The 19,437-nt window shown below is 41.5% G+C and overlaps 1 protein-coding gene across 2 annotated transcripts; it reads right to left on the bottom strand.

Moving 5' to 3' along the window:
* Window positions 1–228: 228 nt before the first annotated feature.
* GJA3 (gap junction protein alpha 3) lies at window positions 229–13,375 on the bottom strand. 2 transcript variants are annotated; one of them, XM_088051620.1, is made up of 3 exons: window positions 13,239–13,375; window positions 11,760–11,837; window positions 229–6,796 (listed from the first exon to the last, which is right to left on the bottom strand). In XM_088051620.1, exon 3 carries the CDS (start codon window positions 6,777–6,779, stop codon window positions 5,241–5,243), a length of 1,539 nt encoding a protein of 512 aa, XP_087907746.1. In that variant the 5' UTR covers window positions 6,780–6,796; window positions 11,760–11,837; window positions 13,239–13,375; the 3' UTR covers window positions 229–5,240. The 2 variants fall into 2 exon arrangements, with proteins under 2 accessions (XP_087907746.1, XP_087907747.1); XM_088051621.1 differs by lacking the exons at window positions 11,760–11,837; window positions 13,239–13,375 and adding exons at window positions 11,457–11,530; window positions 12,854–12,937.
* Window positions 13,376–19,437: the final 6,062 nt, after the last annotated feature.

The following is a 19,437-nucleotide window of genomic DNA, read 5'->3' as shown; positions in this document are numbered from 1 at the left end:
TCACATGATGGAGGGAAGCAGCAGTGTAAGTGAATAGAGGGAGGGTGCTAACCGTTCCATCACATTAGTATTTTAAAAGACCATCTACACAGCCATGAAAATTTAATCTAGAAGAGACAATGCTGTGGTACAAAAAGTTTATTTAGTCACAATTTTGTAAACATATGAGGTAAATTAACGTTTACATCAATTTGCTTCTTACAGAATTTAATATACAAGGCACTTTTCTGAAGACAGTACTTTGAAGTGTTTGCTGGTTTTATTGTTACTACAAGTTCCTGACTGCCCAGAAAACTTGCTATGTTTTTTGTCAGATTCTGTCATGTAAAAGACAAACATCCAGAAAGCAACAAGAAAGTTCTGAGTAAGTTTCCTTATGCTTTAGAACCCTTTAACTGTGAGAAACAGTGGCAATGCAAATAGCACTCTCCACCTTAAAATATGCTCACACATCTTGCATAACTCTTCAAGAACTGAAAACTCTATAATTAGATTGGCATCTTACAGCAAACTTAAAATGCAAATCTACAATTTCTTTATCACATCAGTGTTTTTAGTTTATGCAAATAGTCCCATTGCTTTTAATGGTCTTATTTGCAAAAGTTAAAGTAACTTGCATGAAATCATATTTGCAGACTCAGAACCGTATTTTTGCCTAGAAAGAAAAACAATATTTTTTTGGTAAAACCTTCTACAGTGTAACAGTGCAGTGTTTATTCACAAGTACTTTGTTTGGAATTTCAAACCAGGCTGTAAATTTAGCTTGTAAAGGACATACGTCATAACTAATTTTTGTCATTGAAGCTCTAAACACACAGGAAGGCATATGAACAACAGTGAACCTTAGTTTATTTGGCAATAATTGAGTTCATGATGAAAAATATTTTTTCCATGGTGTGCTCCCTATATATATATATCCAACACCCATATTTTAATTGCACAGAGAAAGCTGATACTGTGCATCAGTGATCAGTTAAATTTAATGGTACAGCTTATGTCTGAAGAGTTCCTGTGTTATAGTAAGACATTTCTCTCATGTTTAACAGATTGGCAGAGTCATTCTTTTACTTCTTATACAAATGTAAACTCAGAAAGCAGTTTATTTCATCCAAATGTGCAATCTGAAATCAAAAACTGAATGTAAACTTCAGAAAATCAAAATTACAAGAGCACACTTTTCACAAGAAAAATCAAAGTAAAACATTTGGAATTAAAGAAAACCCCAGCCTGTTCAAATCCATGGTGTTAGTGTCTGTATAAAAGAAAAAGACCAGGGGGCTCAACACTCTGCTCCTGCAGACTGCTGTCACCCACATGAACTCAGCGGAATACAACAGTTTGTAGCAGCTGAGGAGGAGATCCCATGCCTAACCAAGAAAGGACCTAAATAGTGATCTGATCTTTAAGACTTGCTTTCATTATTTTACTGATCCTACACTTACATATTCATACCAGAAAATAATCTTAAGAGCCGCAAAATGTCAGGCATTTCATTAGCTCTAAGTGCCTTTTTGAACAACAAATATACTGCAAAAAGAGTAGTACATCATACACCTGGTAACTTGTTCAAAGAGTATCTTTTTTCAGTTTTCTGTTCCATAGTTTACCTCAGCATATTTTTTAACTTCAAGTAAGAGAGGGGACAAGTTTTCCCACAATTATTCTACTCAAAGAGCAAAAATTAGTGGGTCTTTTTTTTCGGTCTGCTTAATATCAGGCATGATTCTGTTCTGACTTTTGCTTTTGTGATAACTTACCTACAGGTTTCATCTTAGCTGTGCACCTGAGGTCTTTCAGAATTGTGGCTTGAACAGCCACATGACCAGGCTAAATCAGGGTATCACTTGCTACCAGCTCCCATGAAACTTTGTAATTAAGTGATGTGAAAGAGTCAATGACTTACCAAGTAGCAGGTAATTTCTTGCCGATAGACTCTATCCTGCAAGTCAGTGGGTGTTTGTTCATATTTTCTACAACTGTGGAATTCTGCATAGAATTGGGCACTTGACTCACAGGATGTGGAATTCAGTGACTGTTCATGAGTAAAGACTAAAGTCCTCAAAATCGGCCACATCAGCATGATTTCTCTTTCAACAAATCTGAATCCAGATGTGATGTGGCAACTACAAGCAGTTGTAAGCACTAAGGAGGAGTTCTGGCAAAACAGTTACCTGGGTTTAAATGAAGAAACAGTTACTGGACTCCAAATGAAACTGTAGGCAATGAAGACGCTGCATAGTTACGTGATGGAACTTAAGCTGATCTTAAAAGCGCAACCTGTGAGTTGTAGCTTTGCTTTCTCAGACCAGGACTGCCTGGATGCAGAGGCTGCTCTCTCAGACTTCTCTTAGGGGTTGCAATAGAGTTACATTTCTCCCCCTGAGCTTCACCTAACAGGAAAAATCATCTTTTAGAGCTTTCCAGTAGTTACTCCAGCTGAAAATACCATATATTCCACAAAAGCATCTGAACTTTCTGCAGGTCTAACCACACACATTAATTTGAAAAGGTCAGCCTAGGTCTCAGTTGATCCTAAGTTAAATCTCTCTCTTACTATTTTTTATATACAATATGGATGCAATCCTGCAGGACACACTCTGTGAGGGAAATACTAAAGTAAGGGCTGCAAGATGCAGAGCCCCATCAAACAACATCAGTTTTGCTCTCGGGAAGTGATATAAAAAAGCACACATTCCAGGTGGTCTGGTTTATATAAATACACTCCAGAAAGACTTTGACTTCATTCTTCGGAAGCATAGTACAGAGGAAAATGTAGCCCATAAACTCTGATGTATTAAAATACAGAGATGCATATATTGCATTATTTCGGCAATGTAGTTAACTGGCATTTATCAAAACTTACAAAACTGCTACTGTAGATTCTAGTAAATTTAAAGATTTTGAATCTTAATGTCTGCCTTTGTTTATATCTAGGCAACTTCATCAACTTCAGTCTATGTTCAGCATAGTTGCATGGTTAAAATAGAAAGCAGAACATGGCTTTTAGTTTTCTTGCTGAAAGGGTTTTTATGGCTTATAACACAGAAAATCCATGAAAGCATGCCTGAAGCTGAATACCTAATAATAAATACCTTTATTGTTCTACTACACATCAAATTTTAATGCAGTGGATGCCCTTAAGATCCATGGCAGCAGAAGGACTTCTCCTCACCTGGTTCAACACAAGCAGGACAAGGAAGTCACGAGACAACATGCCCAAAGGTTGGAGAACAGTGCTTCTGATTATGAGAAGCTCTTTGTGATTACTCAGAAAGAGGTAAAAATGTTTAGTATTGAGTTGTGGGAATATATTTTGGCTGTTGAATAAAATAAGCACACTCAGGAAAACATCTAACAGCAGAAATAACTGGTAATGTTAACTGCTTGCTACAGGCTGACTCTGCTTTGCCTGAGCAAGGACTGCACTGCCAGGCCAAACACTTTGAAGATGCAAAGGACTATCCCAGTATGTTTGATTGCTCTTTTCCAGTTACAGTACTTTCGATTTATAGCAGCAACAGGACTGACTCCAAGCTTTAGTTCTTTTGGATTTTGCTTAAAACAGAAGCTGGGCCTAATTCTGTATTCCTTTTGTACCAAAACTCTCCTCAGCCTATTCAGGCATGCAGAATTCTAACATCTTGTTAAGGAGGGGAAAAAAGGACAGAGCCTGTTGAAAGGAAAGCTGCACCTTAGAGAAAAAAAAAACAACCCAATACTTTCCTTCACCCATTTTTGAGGGGCACACACATTTTCCAAAAGCAGGATTTCAATGTCTTTTCTAAGGCCCAAAATCTAAATTTCTTCTGGCTTCCATAACTTCTTGAGAATATTAGTCTTGCTTGAGTAAGGCCTTCAAGATCCATTCCCAAATCTTGCTCCTTATTAAACTGAATGGAAATTCTGAAAGTGACTTCAGTTAGATCAGGATAGAACCCTCAGCCACCACGTTGCCCAGATATTTTAGCCACTTTTTCTGCAATACAATATTATCTAAGTCTGTTTTCACTGACCTAAACACACTACAGATTGATATTAAAGGGTACACAACAGGAAATAATGTTGCTTTGGGAATTTCACCATTAGTCAGTTTCTCTCCTCTTACATTTTCTTGTAAGATCAAAGATCAAACTAAAATTATTAAGTGCACAGTCAAGTAACTTTAAACCTACAGATTATTCTCAAAATGTTCAAATACTTAAAAATAAGCACTCAAATTTACTTCTAAAAAGCATTTTTCCAACAAACTTAAGCTGATATCTAATAGCCTAAAATGCAGAGCTATACTTTATCCTAATTGTTTCTCCACGGGCAATGTATGGGGCCACAGTGTTTTGAAATCATAATCCTTGCTTTCTGAAGAGAAATAGTTCTGTGTAGTAATTTTTGAGGTATGATTTGAATTCCTGTCCTCCTGTAAGCAATTTTAGGAGTCAGCTAAAATTATAGTCAAACATGCTCAAACATATTTGCAGGCTTATAAACATGGTGTGATCATAGTTGGCAAACACTGGATAGAAGGTTAAACCGAACACTTCCTAACAGGTCAAGAGTAAAAATAAAATTATGGAAAGAAGAACCTCAAAATTCTATTCCAGGGGTTCCCTAAACTTAGCCTGGCCGAGGACTGCATTAGTGACTTGCCATGAACACAATGGCTTCATTAAGTCACGTTATATGGAAGAAACTGTGTTATCTTTAACATGGCAAGTTGGTCCATAGACCCAACAATTGCCAAGAGGCAATAGACCACCCTGATGTTTGCCACAGGGCTACGTAAAATTTAAGAGGAAGAAAGTAAGTCATTGCATCTACTCACGTAGAGCTTCTGGGAAAGAGCTGAAGTCAAGGCGAGGGCTAGAGGGAGATGACAGCCAGGTGCACGGGCACTAGGGATATTGACATTTTTCTCAGATGAAAGTCAGCCTCAGGGCACATGACCAGCTACCATTGCCACTTGTCACCTGTGCAGGCCTTCCCTACGGCTGCCCTTGAGGGATCTGCCGTGAACATGAAGGAAAGTGGGACTGCTCCCCCGGCCCACGGGCTGCGCTTCGGTCACCCCTGACCTATTAGAAAATGTTGATAATTTCCCCCACTACAACTCACAGAGTGCAAAAACAGCAAGCGTCTAAGTTTGAAGCCCAGGCCTTCTCACCCACGCCAGGCCTGGCCTCCCCGGGCAGCTCCCCTGCCCACTCTGCCTTCCACCACCTGCTCCCCCGAGCAGGGCGACCGCCTTACACGGCCAGGTCGTCTGACCGGGCTCTGCAGCTGCTCGACTTACTGGCCCTGCTCAAGCGCCGTGTGTCTACGAGCAGCGGTGGCTCGTGCATCTCCACTGTGGTGCAGGCAGCCGAGATGGGCCGCGGCCTCGACAGCTCCACCTCGCCCTCCACATCCCACCTGCTGCCGCTCGCCCCGCTCAGGCTGGTGCTGCTGCCGCTGTTGGCTGCGGCAATGGGCAGCACAGCTGGGGGTGGGAGTAGCTGCTCCAGTGGCTCCTCCTGCTCAGGAAGGGGATGCCGGACGCTGCTGGGGGTTGAGGAGCCTGCTGAGCTGGAGGAAACCTTCCCCTGGTGCTCAGCTGCCACGTTGACCCAGTTCTGCTCGGATGTCAGGGCACGGCTGCTGCTGTTGAAGTAGTTGATGACGGCTGGCGTGGGCGTGGGGATGGGGGTCGGGATGGTGACGGGAGTGGAGATGGGTGTGGGAGTCACAGCACGGTGCCTCTCCTCAGGAACCTGTGGAGCAGCAGGGTAGCTTGCCATGGACGTCGTGTTGGAGGGGGGCCGTGGTCTTGGAGCAGCTGTAGCATAGTATGATGCCATGGTCACCGGGGCCAGCAGTGGTGTGACAGCGCGGGTGTCAGGCAGAACAGGGGCCGGCGTGGCAGTCGTGACCACCACAGGTGGTGCTGGCGGCGGCAGGGAAACAGGTTTGGACTCCCCCGTTACCATAACTGGTGTCATTGTTGCGACAGGCATCTCTAGGATGTACTGGCTCGTCATGCCCTGCTTAAGCTTCTTCCACCCCAAGTGATATATCTCAAGCATGTTCAGCAGCAGGGAGACTGAGGCCACCACCAACATGAAGATGATGAAGATGGTCTTCTCAGTGGGCCTCGAGATGAAGCAGTCCACAGTGTGTGGACAAGGTGAGCGGCTGCACTGGTAAACTGGCTTTAGCTCGAAGCCGTATAGGAAGTACTGGCCAACAATGAAGCCCACCTCGAACAGTGTCTTGAAAATTATATTGAAGACATAGGTACGGAGCAAGGCACCCCCCATACGGATTCTACCACGTTCATCACGGATTGGGAGCTTCTCTTTCCCCCTTTTGACAATAGATTGATCTTTGACGTTGTTGCTGCCTCCTCCACCACCACTGCCAGATGTTGCTGCTACTGGGTAGTTGCCGTCTTTGCTGCTTCCCTTCTTTTTCAGCTCCTCCTTCTCTTTCCTCTTCTCCTCCATGCGTACAATGTGCAGGACATGGCCCAGGTAGATGAGGGTCGGAGTGGAGACAAAAATGATCTGCAGCACCCAGAAGCGGATGTGAGAAATGGGGAAGGCTTTGTCATAGCAAACATTTTCGCAACCAGGTTGCTGAGTGTTGCATGTAAAGTCCGACTGCTCGTCTCCCCAGACCTCCTCAGCAGCAGCCCCCAGCACCAGGATCCTGAAGATAAACAGTACCGTCAGCCAAACCTTGCCAATGACCGTGGAGTGCTCCTGCGCATTCTCTAACAGTCTCCCCAGAAAGCTCCAGTCACCCATTGTTTCAGATTTCTAACCTACAACAAGAACATCAGAGCAATTAGAGCAATGTTAAAACATCTGATAATTACACAATGCGGGGGCAGAACAGATTGATCCTTGACAAATGATATTTCTTAAGGGCACTCGCTTTTGCAGTGTATTGCACACACACATTAGGAACTAGATAACCCTGGGAACCAGGCAATCCAGGGCTTTGGTGAGCACAGAAAGGAGATGTTTAATGCTCTCACAGAGCTCATACAGGCTTAAGTGCCTATACACAACTGGCAAGAAGGATTCATAAGTTAGAATTTCTACAAGATTTAAATATTTAAAAAAGAATTGTTTCTGTTTCCTCTGTCTGAGATGGCTCCAACTGCTCCTGTTTATATTTAGAAAAGAACAGGTAGAAATCAGATCAATTAAACAGAATAATCCTACTAGTAATGCAACTGCACTAGTATTCAGAGCATCATGCAAAGTTTGCCTAAGTCTAATAATTTTACTGTTATCAGAACTTATTTACTCCAGTGATCAGAAAGTTAGTAATAGGTCCCTGCTATTTTCAAACTGTACAAACACAGAAAAAGAATTACTCAAAACCTACAGAATTTACAGTTGAATTTTGGAATCTGTACAACTCAGCAAGCATGTTTCTCAAAGCCTAATCATGTTCAAATTTGTTTATTTTTTTAAAAATCCCATACATTGTAGCAACTTGAAATATTGGGAAGAATGGCAAATTCTGAGAGGAATGGTGAAAAAGTTTCCATGCCATTTCCCCTACTGTCCTGGCAGTTAGTGTTACTGAACCATACCTACTGCAACATCACTAAAACCAAACAAAATGAAACAAAAAACAAAACAAACTCAAGGTCATTTCAGCAACTACATACAGAGGTTTTCTTGGAAAAAAGTAGAATTACATCCTATGACCTTACTTCTGTGACAAACCACAGGCATATATTCTCAGCAGTTTCCACCAATTCATGTATGATGGGCCTCTCATGTACAAATCTAGGCAGAGACACAATTGCTGATTTGGAAAGACTTAAAGTGCAAGATTTTTTTTATTATCAGATTCCTCACAAATTTCCTCCAATTGAGAAACAAGAGAAATCTCCTGGTATCACTTCTGCTATCCTTGGCCTGTTCCTAACTGGATTACATGTAAGAATATTGGAATATATGTAAGAAGTACATTTCATGCCCCTAATGAACTCACTTCTATATTTTATATGTCAACCTTCAACTAAAAACAAAATAAAAAAATTTTACTTTCAGCTAACTTCAATACCTTCAGAAATACTTGTATCACAATTGTAATTCAGATTTAACAATTTGCATACAAAAAACCCACTACCAGAAAAGTAATTATCTTGTTTAAAAATCTTAGAATACTTTATATATATATAACTTAATTACATTACTATGCTTATACTTCTTATCCAAACACCTGGGTGTCTTACAATTTCCAAGAAATAAAAACAGTGTTTATCACTACAGCTAGGAATTTACCACTGAAGAAGTGTACTATTCTCATCATTATATGACTGTAATTTCCAGCAATTATGTCACTGATTTTCTACAAGAAGTATTTTCTCCTCATTTCCTGTCCTGAACTTCTTTCAGGCTTTTTGTTAAGGCAACGAAAGAAATTAAATTTATTTAAGGTATTTTTTAATAACTTGATTTTACTGTGAGGCAATGAAACACCTTTAACTGCAGAGTAGTGCACTTCCACACAAAAAGCAACAACACACCCGTTAGTATTTTGCAGTAGTATTATAAATCCTGGTATACTAATTCATATTATATCACACAAAGTTAATCTAACAAAAACTCCCACTAAAAATCCATCTTTGATATTCTTCAAGAATGCATTCCCTTTATTCAAAGTGAATTATTTTTCCAACATAACATGATAAACTACAAATGATGACACTAGCAACAAAATACTGATTTTGTGTATGTTCCCTATCCTAAAACATTTTTTTAAATATATTCAGATTCTTTTTGAAGAATGCATTTTTTTCTCCTCTTAAAATAGTAGCCCAAAGCTGAATAAATTTTGTTATAGTATTTTTATAGTCTTAATTTAATATGTTTATATTACTTTAAAATTTAATTATCTGTCTTAATTTTATAAGGTTTAAAATATTTTTGGACGGTTAAGTAATTTTAAACTTAACAAATAATAATTTTTAAGGCAATAATGAATTAATTTTATACTTTTTTTTTTTACAAATCATTTGATAATATACCAAGTTTAGGTCCAGCTTTGAACTGAACTAAACTGTTGTTCGGGCAAGTTCTCATTATGAGTGGGAAAATGTAAGAAAAGCAAAATAAATAATGTAGTATTTGATGGATTAAAGAAGTTTAGCATAAAACAAAGTTCAATATTTCCTATCTCTGCTATTCTTTACACCATTCTGTGCCTCTCAGTTCAATGGTCTCTGCCTCACTTTTTATTTTCCATCCAGATCAAACAAAATAGGCAGCTCAGGTAATGAGCAGGCGATGACCTCTGCAATGAAAACAGGATGTTTTCTTTCAGAAAGTGTGTTTTCTGAGGATTTATCTAGTGATTAACAGAAGAACATTAAAAATTTTTAAAACTTAAAGATGGCAAATAATAAATCTAATTTGGTCTTAATCATTCTCCAATCACGAATACTACTCAAGAATTTTTTTTTCTTTTTACTACAGGTCAGCAGTGCCCAGGCTGAGTTAATTCAGGACACCAAAGACATAACACAATGCAATTCTCAGAGGATACACATAAAAAGGCTATTTTAGTGCTTACATTAATTAAAATACGTATTTCTGCATATTAGAGTGTGCAGATTCATCCTGCACACCAAGAGAAAGTGTTCAAGCTGTGAGCAGATACTTCACAGCATCTTAACTGCACAGAGGTGAAAAATTTCAGTGTACATCTTAGCATGAATTGCAGCAGCTGTTGCCTTCACCACAAATGTGTCTTGTCCATAGGACATAAATATTGGAAGGACATAATTTCCAAGGGCAGTGCAAAGTTACGCATCTCCACTGGCTGGAGAGTTCCCAGAAATCCAAGTCCTGTGTCTTTCTTCAATGTCAATACATTCTTCAATGAGCAATTCTTAAGACCAACATAACTCATCCAAAAAACACACCAACAACTGCAAAGGAGTGTCTTGATACAAAGTATTGTTAAGTTACATTAAATGAAAACAGAAGGTTCACAAAGCTTAGAGAATATTCTATTTTCCCTATTGAGTTCAACAATACCTGTCTAAATTTAAATAGCTACAACTCAATATTTTAGCTGCGAATGATCCCAAGTTTGCTTTTGTCATATTACATAAAATTCAACTGTATAGTATTACTTTCAGTGCTACAGAGACAAGCAACTGTTAAGACCTAATCTTCAATAGGGGTTGTGAAAGGAGACATTTTTTCTTTTTGTGCATGGAAAAAAATGCAGATTAAGAAATGTAACATCTTTATCTGCATTTCAAGATGTCCATGAATATCCACAAGGGAATGACAGAAAATCTGTCTCAGGAAACAATCTAGTTCAATGGTACGAAAAGCAAGAACTTCATGAACTTTTGTATCATTGAATAACAACTGTGAGTCTTGTATTATTTGGTGTATTTTATTGTATTTCTTGTATTAGAAAATCATTCCTTTGAGACCATACTGAAAAATGGACATTCATAAAAATTGGCATGGCATTAAAGGATCAATGTTGTGTTATTAATTACTAGTTTGTTACATGCACAAACACACTTTGCATGTAACAAAGAGAACAAGCAAGCGAGAATAAATTATAGAAGCTGCAATGTCATATCTATCCCTCGTCAGGAGAAGAATAATTATAATGTGACAATGACAAACTTTCCAGTTATTTTTATTTCTGATGATGTCACTGAAGAGGTTCATCACTGTGTGCACTATGTGCAAAATTTGACATCTTATTATTTATAAATTTATTCTATACATGTATAGACACAAATAAGTACACAGCTGTATTACATATATTACCAGATCATGGCACTTGATGTACAGTATGATTTCATTATACTGGTATGTCCAAAAAATGTCCCATAACAAATACTTAGAAACTTAACAGATATCCTTGTCTGAATACAATTCCTTAAATTCAGCCCACATTTCCTTTAATTTCTTGTGACAGTCTAAAAAACTTGGGATTTTGATATTTTTCTTCAAAATTATCTCTATTTTATAAAGCAATATAACAAAAAAAGCTGTTAAAACAAATTGCAATATTTCATTTGTTTTTACACCAAACAATCAGGCATCTCCATCACTACCAGGTTCTTGACTCTGCTAACTTATATCAGACAAAAGCATCCATCCTGCAGAAAGCCTGCAGCATGACCATGTAATTCCAGACAAACTGGCGTATTTGCAGGCACAGAATGAGCTACTCTAATTGCCAGTGAAACTTAATGGTATTTGGCCATGTACATTTATATGAAACACAATGATGAGTGTTTCATAAATCACCACAGAGGCTTCACAGTTTATTTTATAAACTTGTTTAAATGAGGATTTGAAAAATACTTTTCTTCATGCTCCCAGTGTCATACTTTCAGACACATCTATCACCACTCTCACTGTATTTTAAACACTTGTTAAAAATTAATTCCTTAACTGATCTTGTTATTACCTTGAACTTACTTTACTGCTATGGAGCCTCCTCCTTAAATCCCAGGCAAAACTCTTTTTGACTTCTTCTTGACTCCACTTGACCTCTGAGTGAAAGTTTGGCCTGAGTAAAGGAAAAGCGCGAGGAGTGCAGATCTGAGCCCAGGAGGAGAGCTACACCCCACCTGTTAAACTCCTCTCTTCCCTGCTGGAACTCCTGCTCTAATACATTAGCCACAGGAGAAAAACAGGAACAAAAAGCAACCCCTTTTCTCCCCCAAAATACTCAAATGCCACCTTAGAGCTCTACACAGTTAGGAAAAGACAGCAACTTACCGGTAAAACTGAAAGGTGTGAAGGGTGTGGAGCTACCCGGGGACTGCGGAACAGCCGTGGAGCATGAGGGCAGCAGTCCTACATCCCGAGTGAGTGAAGCATGAATGAGACAGAGCTGTCAGGTGCTCACATACCACCAGCCACACAGATCTAAAAACTGCACCGTGAGGAGTGTCCCGCCCCCCACCCCAGATATACAAAGATGAGCCTTTCTGGCATTCAAAGACTCAAGACCCTTTTTCACTGCAGAGAAGCAGGGACTCAAACGTTTGAGTATCTGTCTGAAAGTACTTCCAGCAAGTTAAAGTAACTGCAAGGCAGATCCTGTTACTCCTTAAAGTACACTTTTGTACTGTGGAAACAATTTACATTTTTCTAGTTTAATTCTAAAATGTTCCTGTAGGATTCTCTCATTTCCCTTTATATAAAAGAGATAAATGCTTCTAGTATCTCTGACTATTCAGCTCAATTCATTTTTTGTATCTATGTCAGTGTCTTAAAGACCTAACACAATAAGGATTTCTAATAATATGCTAGGCTTATACGATTTCTTCAGTGAGTCAGCAATGAACCCAAATATTTTTTGCCTACAGGAAAAAAAAAAAAAGACATAAATGAAACAACTATATTGCTTATAACACTGGCAAATTTTTACTTCATCAAGCTTCATACCTTCCTAAGAATATTTATTCATCTCAATACTTTGCATCACTTGTGAATCTTAAGTGGACAAGTGACTGGCATGTTTTGATAACTCTCAGACCAAAGACGTGAAGAGAGTGAGGTAACAGTCTGGTCAATGCAGGGAGGCCACCCGGCCATTTTCCCCACTATCACTACAAAGTGTTTGTATGGGCCAGATAACTCGGAGCTCACCTCAAGGAACCCCGAAACCATCTCGGGTTATGCTCGTCAACTTCATCATTCTGTGCAGCACCACTTACAATGTTGAATGAAATTCTGGCTCTGCTTTATATTTAGGACTTAACTCTACTCCAAGCACAAAACTGGCTGGAAATACATATCAACGTTCACATGTTAGTGGCAACTTTTAAGGAAGATACTACACATCCCTACACAACTATCCTGGATACTAATACTTGTTGCTTTGTCCTCCACTGCATCTTCTGAGTTATTTGGTGATGTTTGGACACTTCTCCCTGCCACACCAGGCTCAGTTACTGTCCCCTCTGCGAGCGCCGCTGCCTGCAGACGGTTCCCTCGGTGGGGTAGCAACAGAGGGACACCCGCGGCAGGGTCCCTCAGGAGCAGGAAGGCCCCTGCCGCGACTCCTCCTCAGTAGGATGAGCGGGCTCGGCTCCGCCCTGCCCTTCCCTGGCGCCCATCCCACGGCCGGGGGACACGGCGAGCGGGCAGAGGCCCCGGGCGGGCTCCCGCCCCCAGCGCCGACTCCGAGCGTGCCCGCGGCCGCGTCCCTGCCCGGAGCCGGGCGGCGCAGCCCAGGGGCGCTCTACTTACGCTCCTCGGGAGGAAGGCTTTTTAAAGCGGCAGAGGCGCGACTCGTTCGGAAGAGCCCGGGAGGAGATGGCCCCCAGGTCGTTCAAGTGGGGGCAAGCGGCGCCCCCAGACTTTGCTGGGCTGTGGCAGGAGCGGCGGGGCGGGGCGGGCGGCGTCGGGAGCCTCCGTGCCCGGCTCCGTGCCCGGCTCCGTGCTCGCTGCCGTGCCCGCTGCCGTGCTTGCTGCTGCCCGCCCGGCGCCGGCACCTCTGGCGGCCGCCCCGCAGCCACCGGGCACCCGGCCCTCCCTCTGCCCTCCCCTCCCCGCCTCCCGCCGCGGCTCCACACGGGACGGGCCGGCAGCCCCTCTCCTCACCCGGGAGGCTCCAAGCGGATTGTCTCCCTGGATTTTAAAAGGTTTGTTGCTGTGCAGATGACCCATCCCACCTCCGCGGGATTTCCTGGGAAATAGAAGAGTTTTCCCGCTGAGGATGGAAGCGTGAGAAATCCCTCCCCGCCCCGCCGGTCTCCGGCGGAGGCAGCGCCGCGGGAGCCGCTGCCCGCTCGGCGCCGCCGCCTGCGGGATGCGCTGTGCCCCGGCACCACGCTCGGACGGCGCCTCGCCCCGGCCGCCGAACGCACGGCCCTCCATCAGAGGTCAGAGATAGCTGAGAAAAAGGGGGGGAAAAAAACCCCACCAAAACAACCCAATAGCTTCTTCACCAAAACATGGGTTTTCTCTCTGAGAGCAGATAAACCTTGCATGTGATGCATGTGTGTCCTGCATGAAGAGCCCCAAAGAGCTGCCAGCCCCTTTTTTCTTTCCCTCAGTCAGACCCCTTCCACAGTCAGGATCAGCTATCAAGCTGTTGTGCGCAGAACTTTTGGAAAAAGAAAAAACAAAAACCCCCCAAAGCAGAGATCAGTTGTCACAGAACTTTTGGCAAGCTGTGCACAGAACTTTTGGAAAAAGAAAAAACAACCCCTCCCCAAAAAAGAGATCATTTGTCACTGTTCTGAAAGTTATTATTTAAAAGTAGCTCTTGACATTTTCAGATAAGTACTCAAAAATATCACTATCACCTATATTTTGGTTAGGCTTTTGTGTGTTCTGTAGTGTTGTCCCAGGGAAAGGAAAATAGCCACAAAGTCTGGGCAGCATCTAAAGTGGGAGGTGGTTCTGCCCAAAGCAAGTCTAGGGAGGTGATTCTCTGCTGCTATTTCGCTCTCATGAGACACCACTGGGAGTGCTACATCCAACTCAACGGGCCCTCACCACAAGAAGGAAGTGGATCTGTTGGAGTGAGTCCAGAGGAGGGCCGTGAAGATGAACAGGGGGCTGAAGCATCTCTGCTATATAGACAGGCTGAGACAGTTAGGGCTGTTCGGCCTGGAGAAAAGGGTTCAAGGAGACCATACAGCAGCCTTCCAGTTCCTAATGGGGCCTAAAAAAAGCCAGAGAGGAACTTGTTACAAGGGCATGTAGTGACTGGACAAGGGGGAGTGGCTCAGAACTGAAAAGGGGTAGGTTTAGATTAGATTTTAGGAAGAAAGTCTTTAGTGTGAGGGTGGTGAATCATGAGAACAGATTGCCCAGATAAGTTGCAGATGCCCCATCCTCAGAAGTGTTTAAGGGCAGGTCGGATGGGGCTTTGAGCAACATGGTCTAGTAGAATGCGTCCCTGCCCTTGGCCAAAGGAGTTGGAACTAGATGATCTTTAAGGTTCCTTCCAACCCAAACCATCCTACTGTTCTATGAAAGAATGACTTAAACAACTCCTCAGCAGTAACATATGAGTTTCTCTTGATAGCTGCTCTACAAAGAGCTGGAAACAGAACCACACCAGTCATTCCCAAGTCTTTATTTAGAAAAAAAATCCAATAAAAATTTTGAGACACTTTGAGGAGCTATGTGTAGTAGAGAACTGTTGAGAATCTGAATCAACCATGCCCATGTTCTTGTATTATTGCACTACTTAATTGGTCCCTGCAAATATTTCAGCTGAAAGCTCTAGAGGGGAAGATCTCTGTTGACCTTAAGCACTAGAGGTGGCACAAAGACAAATGATTGTTCAGAGATGGGTGATATATCTGAAACACAGTGCTGCCATGACTGTAAGTGTATCACAGGGTTGATCCTGAAGCACTGGGGCATGAGAGGCAGTGTTAGGGGACAGGATGGAATCCCGTCTACTACAGCTGCAGTAACTCCTAACATTAAAACTTTCTTCATGCAAAGAAGACTCTCAGCTCATAAGTTTTAATAGCACGAAGTGCTGGGTGTTTCTCAGATGGCTTTTTCACTCTCTGGAAGTTTCAAGTGGTATTTCCCACTATCTGTACAAAATGGCCTTGAAACCTGCTTTTTTAAGTAAAATAATCTTATTCAGGAGGGCAGTGAGATTCTAGAGCATCCTTTTAGTAGTGCCACAAGTTTTTGTGATAGAATCCTTTACATTTTAAACTAGAAGAGGCTGATGCAGTGCCTGCCTGCCATGGGACTACACCCATCAGCTAAAATTTTCCTTTCCAAGAATTCCCCTCTGGGTTCATACAGGAAGAGGTTTGGTCTGTCAGAAAAACCCGGACAGGCAACGATGCAAAATCCATGGGGAAAACTTGAGGGAAACAGTTTCAAAAGTAAAGAACCAATTATGTACTGGTGAAAGCCCAAGCATGAAAGCATGTTGAGGACATATGACTTCTGAGTCATATACTAGAACAGGAGGATCTGTAGCCAAACAAGGGGCAAATAGAAAAAGTAGGACTTGTCTCTCTGAGGAGTTTATTCAGAAAGAAAATGGGCTCAGATTTAGTTAATGGTATTCAAAAGTGTCTCTTTGTGTGGACTTTCTGACAGGATTTCCTTGGAAGAGCCATCCTGCTAGTTTCCTCACTTACCTTTGAAGAAGCACAGTGCTGCTAGTTCTCATTGTATTTAAAGGGCTGCCATTTGACATACAACTTAAGGTGACGTTTAAATTTTTACATTAAAATGCACACTTATGAATTTTTCAGCCTTTCTTTAATTAACACAGATTCACAGAATGGTTAAGGTTCGAAGAGACCTCTGGAGATGATCCAGTCCAACATCCTTGCCAAGGCAGGGTCACCTACAGCAGGTTATACAGGAACATGTCCAGCTGGGTTTTGAATGTCTCCAGAGAGGGATTAATTATCTTCCTTAGTTCTGTCTTCTGTCTTCCATCCAAGCCTCCACACAGGTGATGACCCCTGTTCCACACGTAGGCAGACATTTAGCAATATATAATTTGGCTGGCACAGAAACAAAGTGAATTCAGGAAGTAGGGAGACAGGGCAGACAGGCAGGTATTTTTAAGATTAGATGAATCAAGTTTTCCTGACAAGGTACACAGAAAGAAAATAAAAAATAGACACCAAGCTTTATGAAATGGTAAAAGATCTCATAAATTAAGGAGATATTTCTTGATTGATCTTAGTCTGAACCTGAGCTACTGCTCAGCAGATCAGTATTGACCTAAAACAGTACTTTACCCCTTGCTATTTCTAATTTAAACATCTATTTTGAAGTACAGAAGATGATTACTCTTATGTAACTGTGCATCCAAGCACAGTCTGGTGGAAAGACCCCTAAACTCTGGTACATGTCTTCAGTCAAAGTGACACATGGCTCAGCAGTGCTGACAGCAGTTTTGTCCACACAATCGGCCAAAAAAAAGAGCTACAAATGCCTTCAGTTCAGCTCATTATGGCGCTGTACGATATGCGAGTTAAGAGAATTGCACTTGACATGCCACTGCCCTACAGAAGATGGCACTAAAGATATTTAAATTCTGTGAGAGGGTACTGCTACATCCGGAGGCACAGCTTGAAGCAAAAAGGATTAAAATCTCTAGCTGTTTTTTACATGGGGGAATCAAAGGACTTTAGAATTAACTAAATAATAAGTAACATGACAATAAAAAGACCTTAGTTTGATCTCACATTATATACTAATTTTTATTATTGTACCAGTCAGTGATTAGTGTTGTGTTCTGTACGACACTACTGCTAAGCACATCAGAGAAAGCAGTATAAGAACTGTGTCAGGAAGTAGTATTATTTCTAGTTTTGTAGGATGACACTGTGAGTTCTAGTTTGTAGGAATGGAGGCGTAGCAAGACTAAATATCTCGTCCTAGGTTATATGGTTCTGAGAATAGTACTGAGACTCTAGGCTGGTGTTTCACCCACCAGAACCAGCTTCCTCTGGTCTTTTCTGGTTCTTTCCTTTGGAAACGTGGGAAGTCTCCTAATACTACAACTACAACAACAACAAGATAAATCTGAATGTTCTGGGATATGGAACAGCTAGGTGCTTTCCATTCCTTTTCATGGAATCAAAAGCTCCTTGTAAGATGTAGCAGAGAGAGAACTACAACTGTACAAGCCAGGCATTTGTTAGGAGGAAGAATCAAAAAGAGAGACACAGGACATGCAGAATCCTAAGAGGAATTATGCCCGCTATCATTCTGTCATAGTATGATGCTATTTTTTTTCTGACACTGCAGACAGAAATAAAAATATTGGTGTTTGAAACACATTGATTCCTGCCACAACAGGAAATCTGGCAGAAATCTGAGCTGAAGAAAACAAATTTGAAATGCAGAGTTAAAATAGTTTGCTGCTGAGTTAGTAAGTTAAATCAACTCACATAAAAGTTGAGGAAAGATTGTGTTGGAGTAAGGAAGAAGATGGCCAGTAGCTGAGGAGCAGGGCCAGTGGAAGGGAAGAGGGAGCACGCAAAGGTACAGCAGCAAAGGGACAAAAGGCAGTTAAGTTTTTTTGCCTTTTTAGTAGCAGTCACTCAGGAAAACACAGCCAGAGGCTGTGGTTTGAAATTGCAGCATGTGTAGCATGTTCATGTTCATGTTCAACTTCATGTTGCCATTCCCTCCACCCCTTCCACTCACTCCCAGCAGCTCTTCTTGCCTAACACCGTGGCCTACTGGCCCACAGTCTTATCAGTGTGGAAGTTCATATGGCCTCCCTGTGATGAAGATCAAGGAATTAATCCATCTGATAAACAATCCAGCAAAGCAAAACATTTGTTTCTTCATCAGCTAAAACAGTGGGCCAGTCCAGTGCTGAGCATGGCTGTGCAAACAACTGTGCTGGCTCAGTGCAGGCCCCGGAGTTGGAGGCACCGTGTTGAATGAGGTAGGAGAGGGATACAGACAGGATAAAAATGAGCAGGAAGGAATTATATCAGTATTAATGCCCTAAACTAGTATTGCCAGTGGGCAATTCATTGTGCCAAACCACAACCAAGGCTTCTAAACAAGGATGTTCTTTTTCATTGTTCATGTTCAGGATAAGAGCAAACACACTATGTTTTACCAGGAATATACCAGGGTGTCATGCATGATGAATTTGTAAAGGCCTCAAATAATTACTGCCTTTCACAGAAAGGACCTTGCTTTAAAACAATAAAAACAGTATTATGTAAGGGAAAATTCCTCCACAAAATTCAAACTGTTGCATGATGTGATGGTCTGCCTTTGGAATGAAAGAAATCTATAGCACAAAATGGCATGCCATTGGTGGGAAATAATCTTCTGGCTGCAGACCGGGCTTCAGTGAGCTCCACCAATGTTTGCACATATAGTAAAGCAGGCAACATGACTGAACAGTGATCAAAACTGAACAGTGATCTGGGTTTCTGTCTTTCTCCTGTTGGACCGATGCCTGTTTTGTGAGACATGCAACCAAGGCACAAGGGGCTAATTTTACTAATTGTGTTGAGAAGGAAAAAAAAAATCCATTACAAATTTCACTTATATTAATTGGAATTTTATTTACTCACACTACCACCTCATATAGTTAGCTAGATGGAACATACTATAGCACACCAATGTCTTATTGCAGTTGCTAAAAGCACAAAGGAGCCATGTTGACAGAGATTGTCCTGGACAAACCCTGCACTGGCAAACAGACTTTTGACAACAAGACTGAGAACTTGATTTCGAACATACCGGTTTTGACGTGCATACCAGTACGATGTTTTTTCAAGTCAGTCACGTTATTGTGTAATGTTCTGTGGATGATCTTCCACAAATTCCAGCTCTTCTTTACAAAACTGTTCTTTGCTTCAGAACAGGTCTCTATCCAACAGTTTTGCAAGTGCTTCATGTTTCACAATAGAAGCACTTAGACCTTCCTACCTTCTAAAACTGCTATTGTTAAACCATTTCTCCAGGT

This window comes from Pseudopodoces humilis, chromosome 2 (genome assembly GCF_049639895.1).
Source record: "Pseudopodoces humilis isolate 2021_Gansu_Grassland_sample_001 chromosome 2, ASM4963989v1, whole genome shotgun sequence".
Taxonomy (NCBI): Eukaryota; Metazoa; Chordata; class Aves; order Passeriformes; family Paridae; genus Pseudopodoces; species Pseudopodoces humilis.
This window is presented reverse-complemented; position numbering and strand designations above follow the sequence as displayed.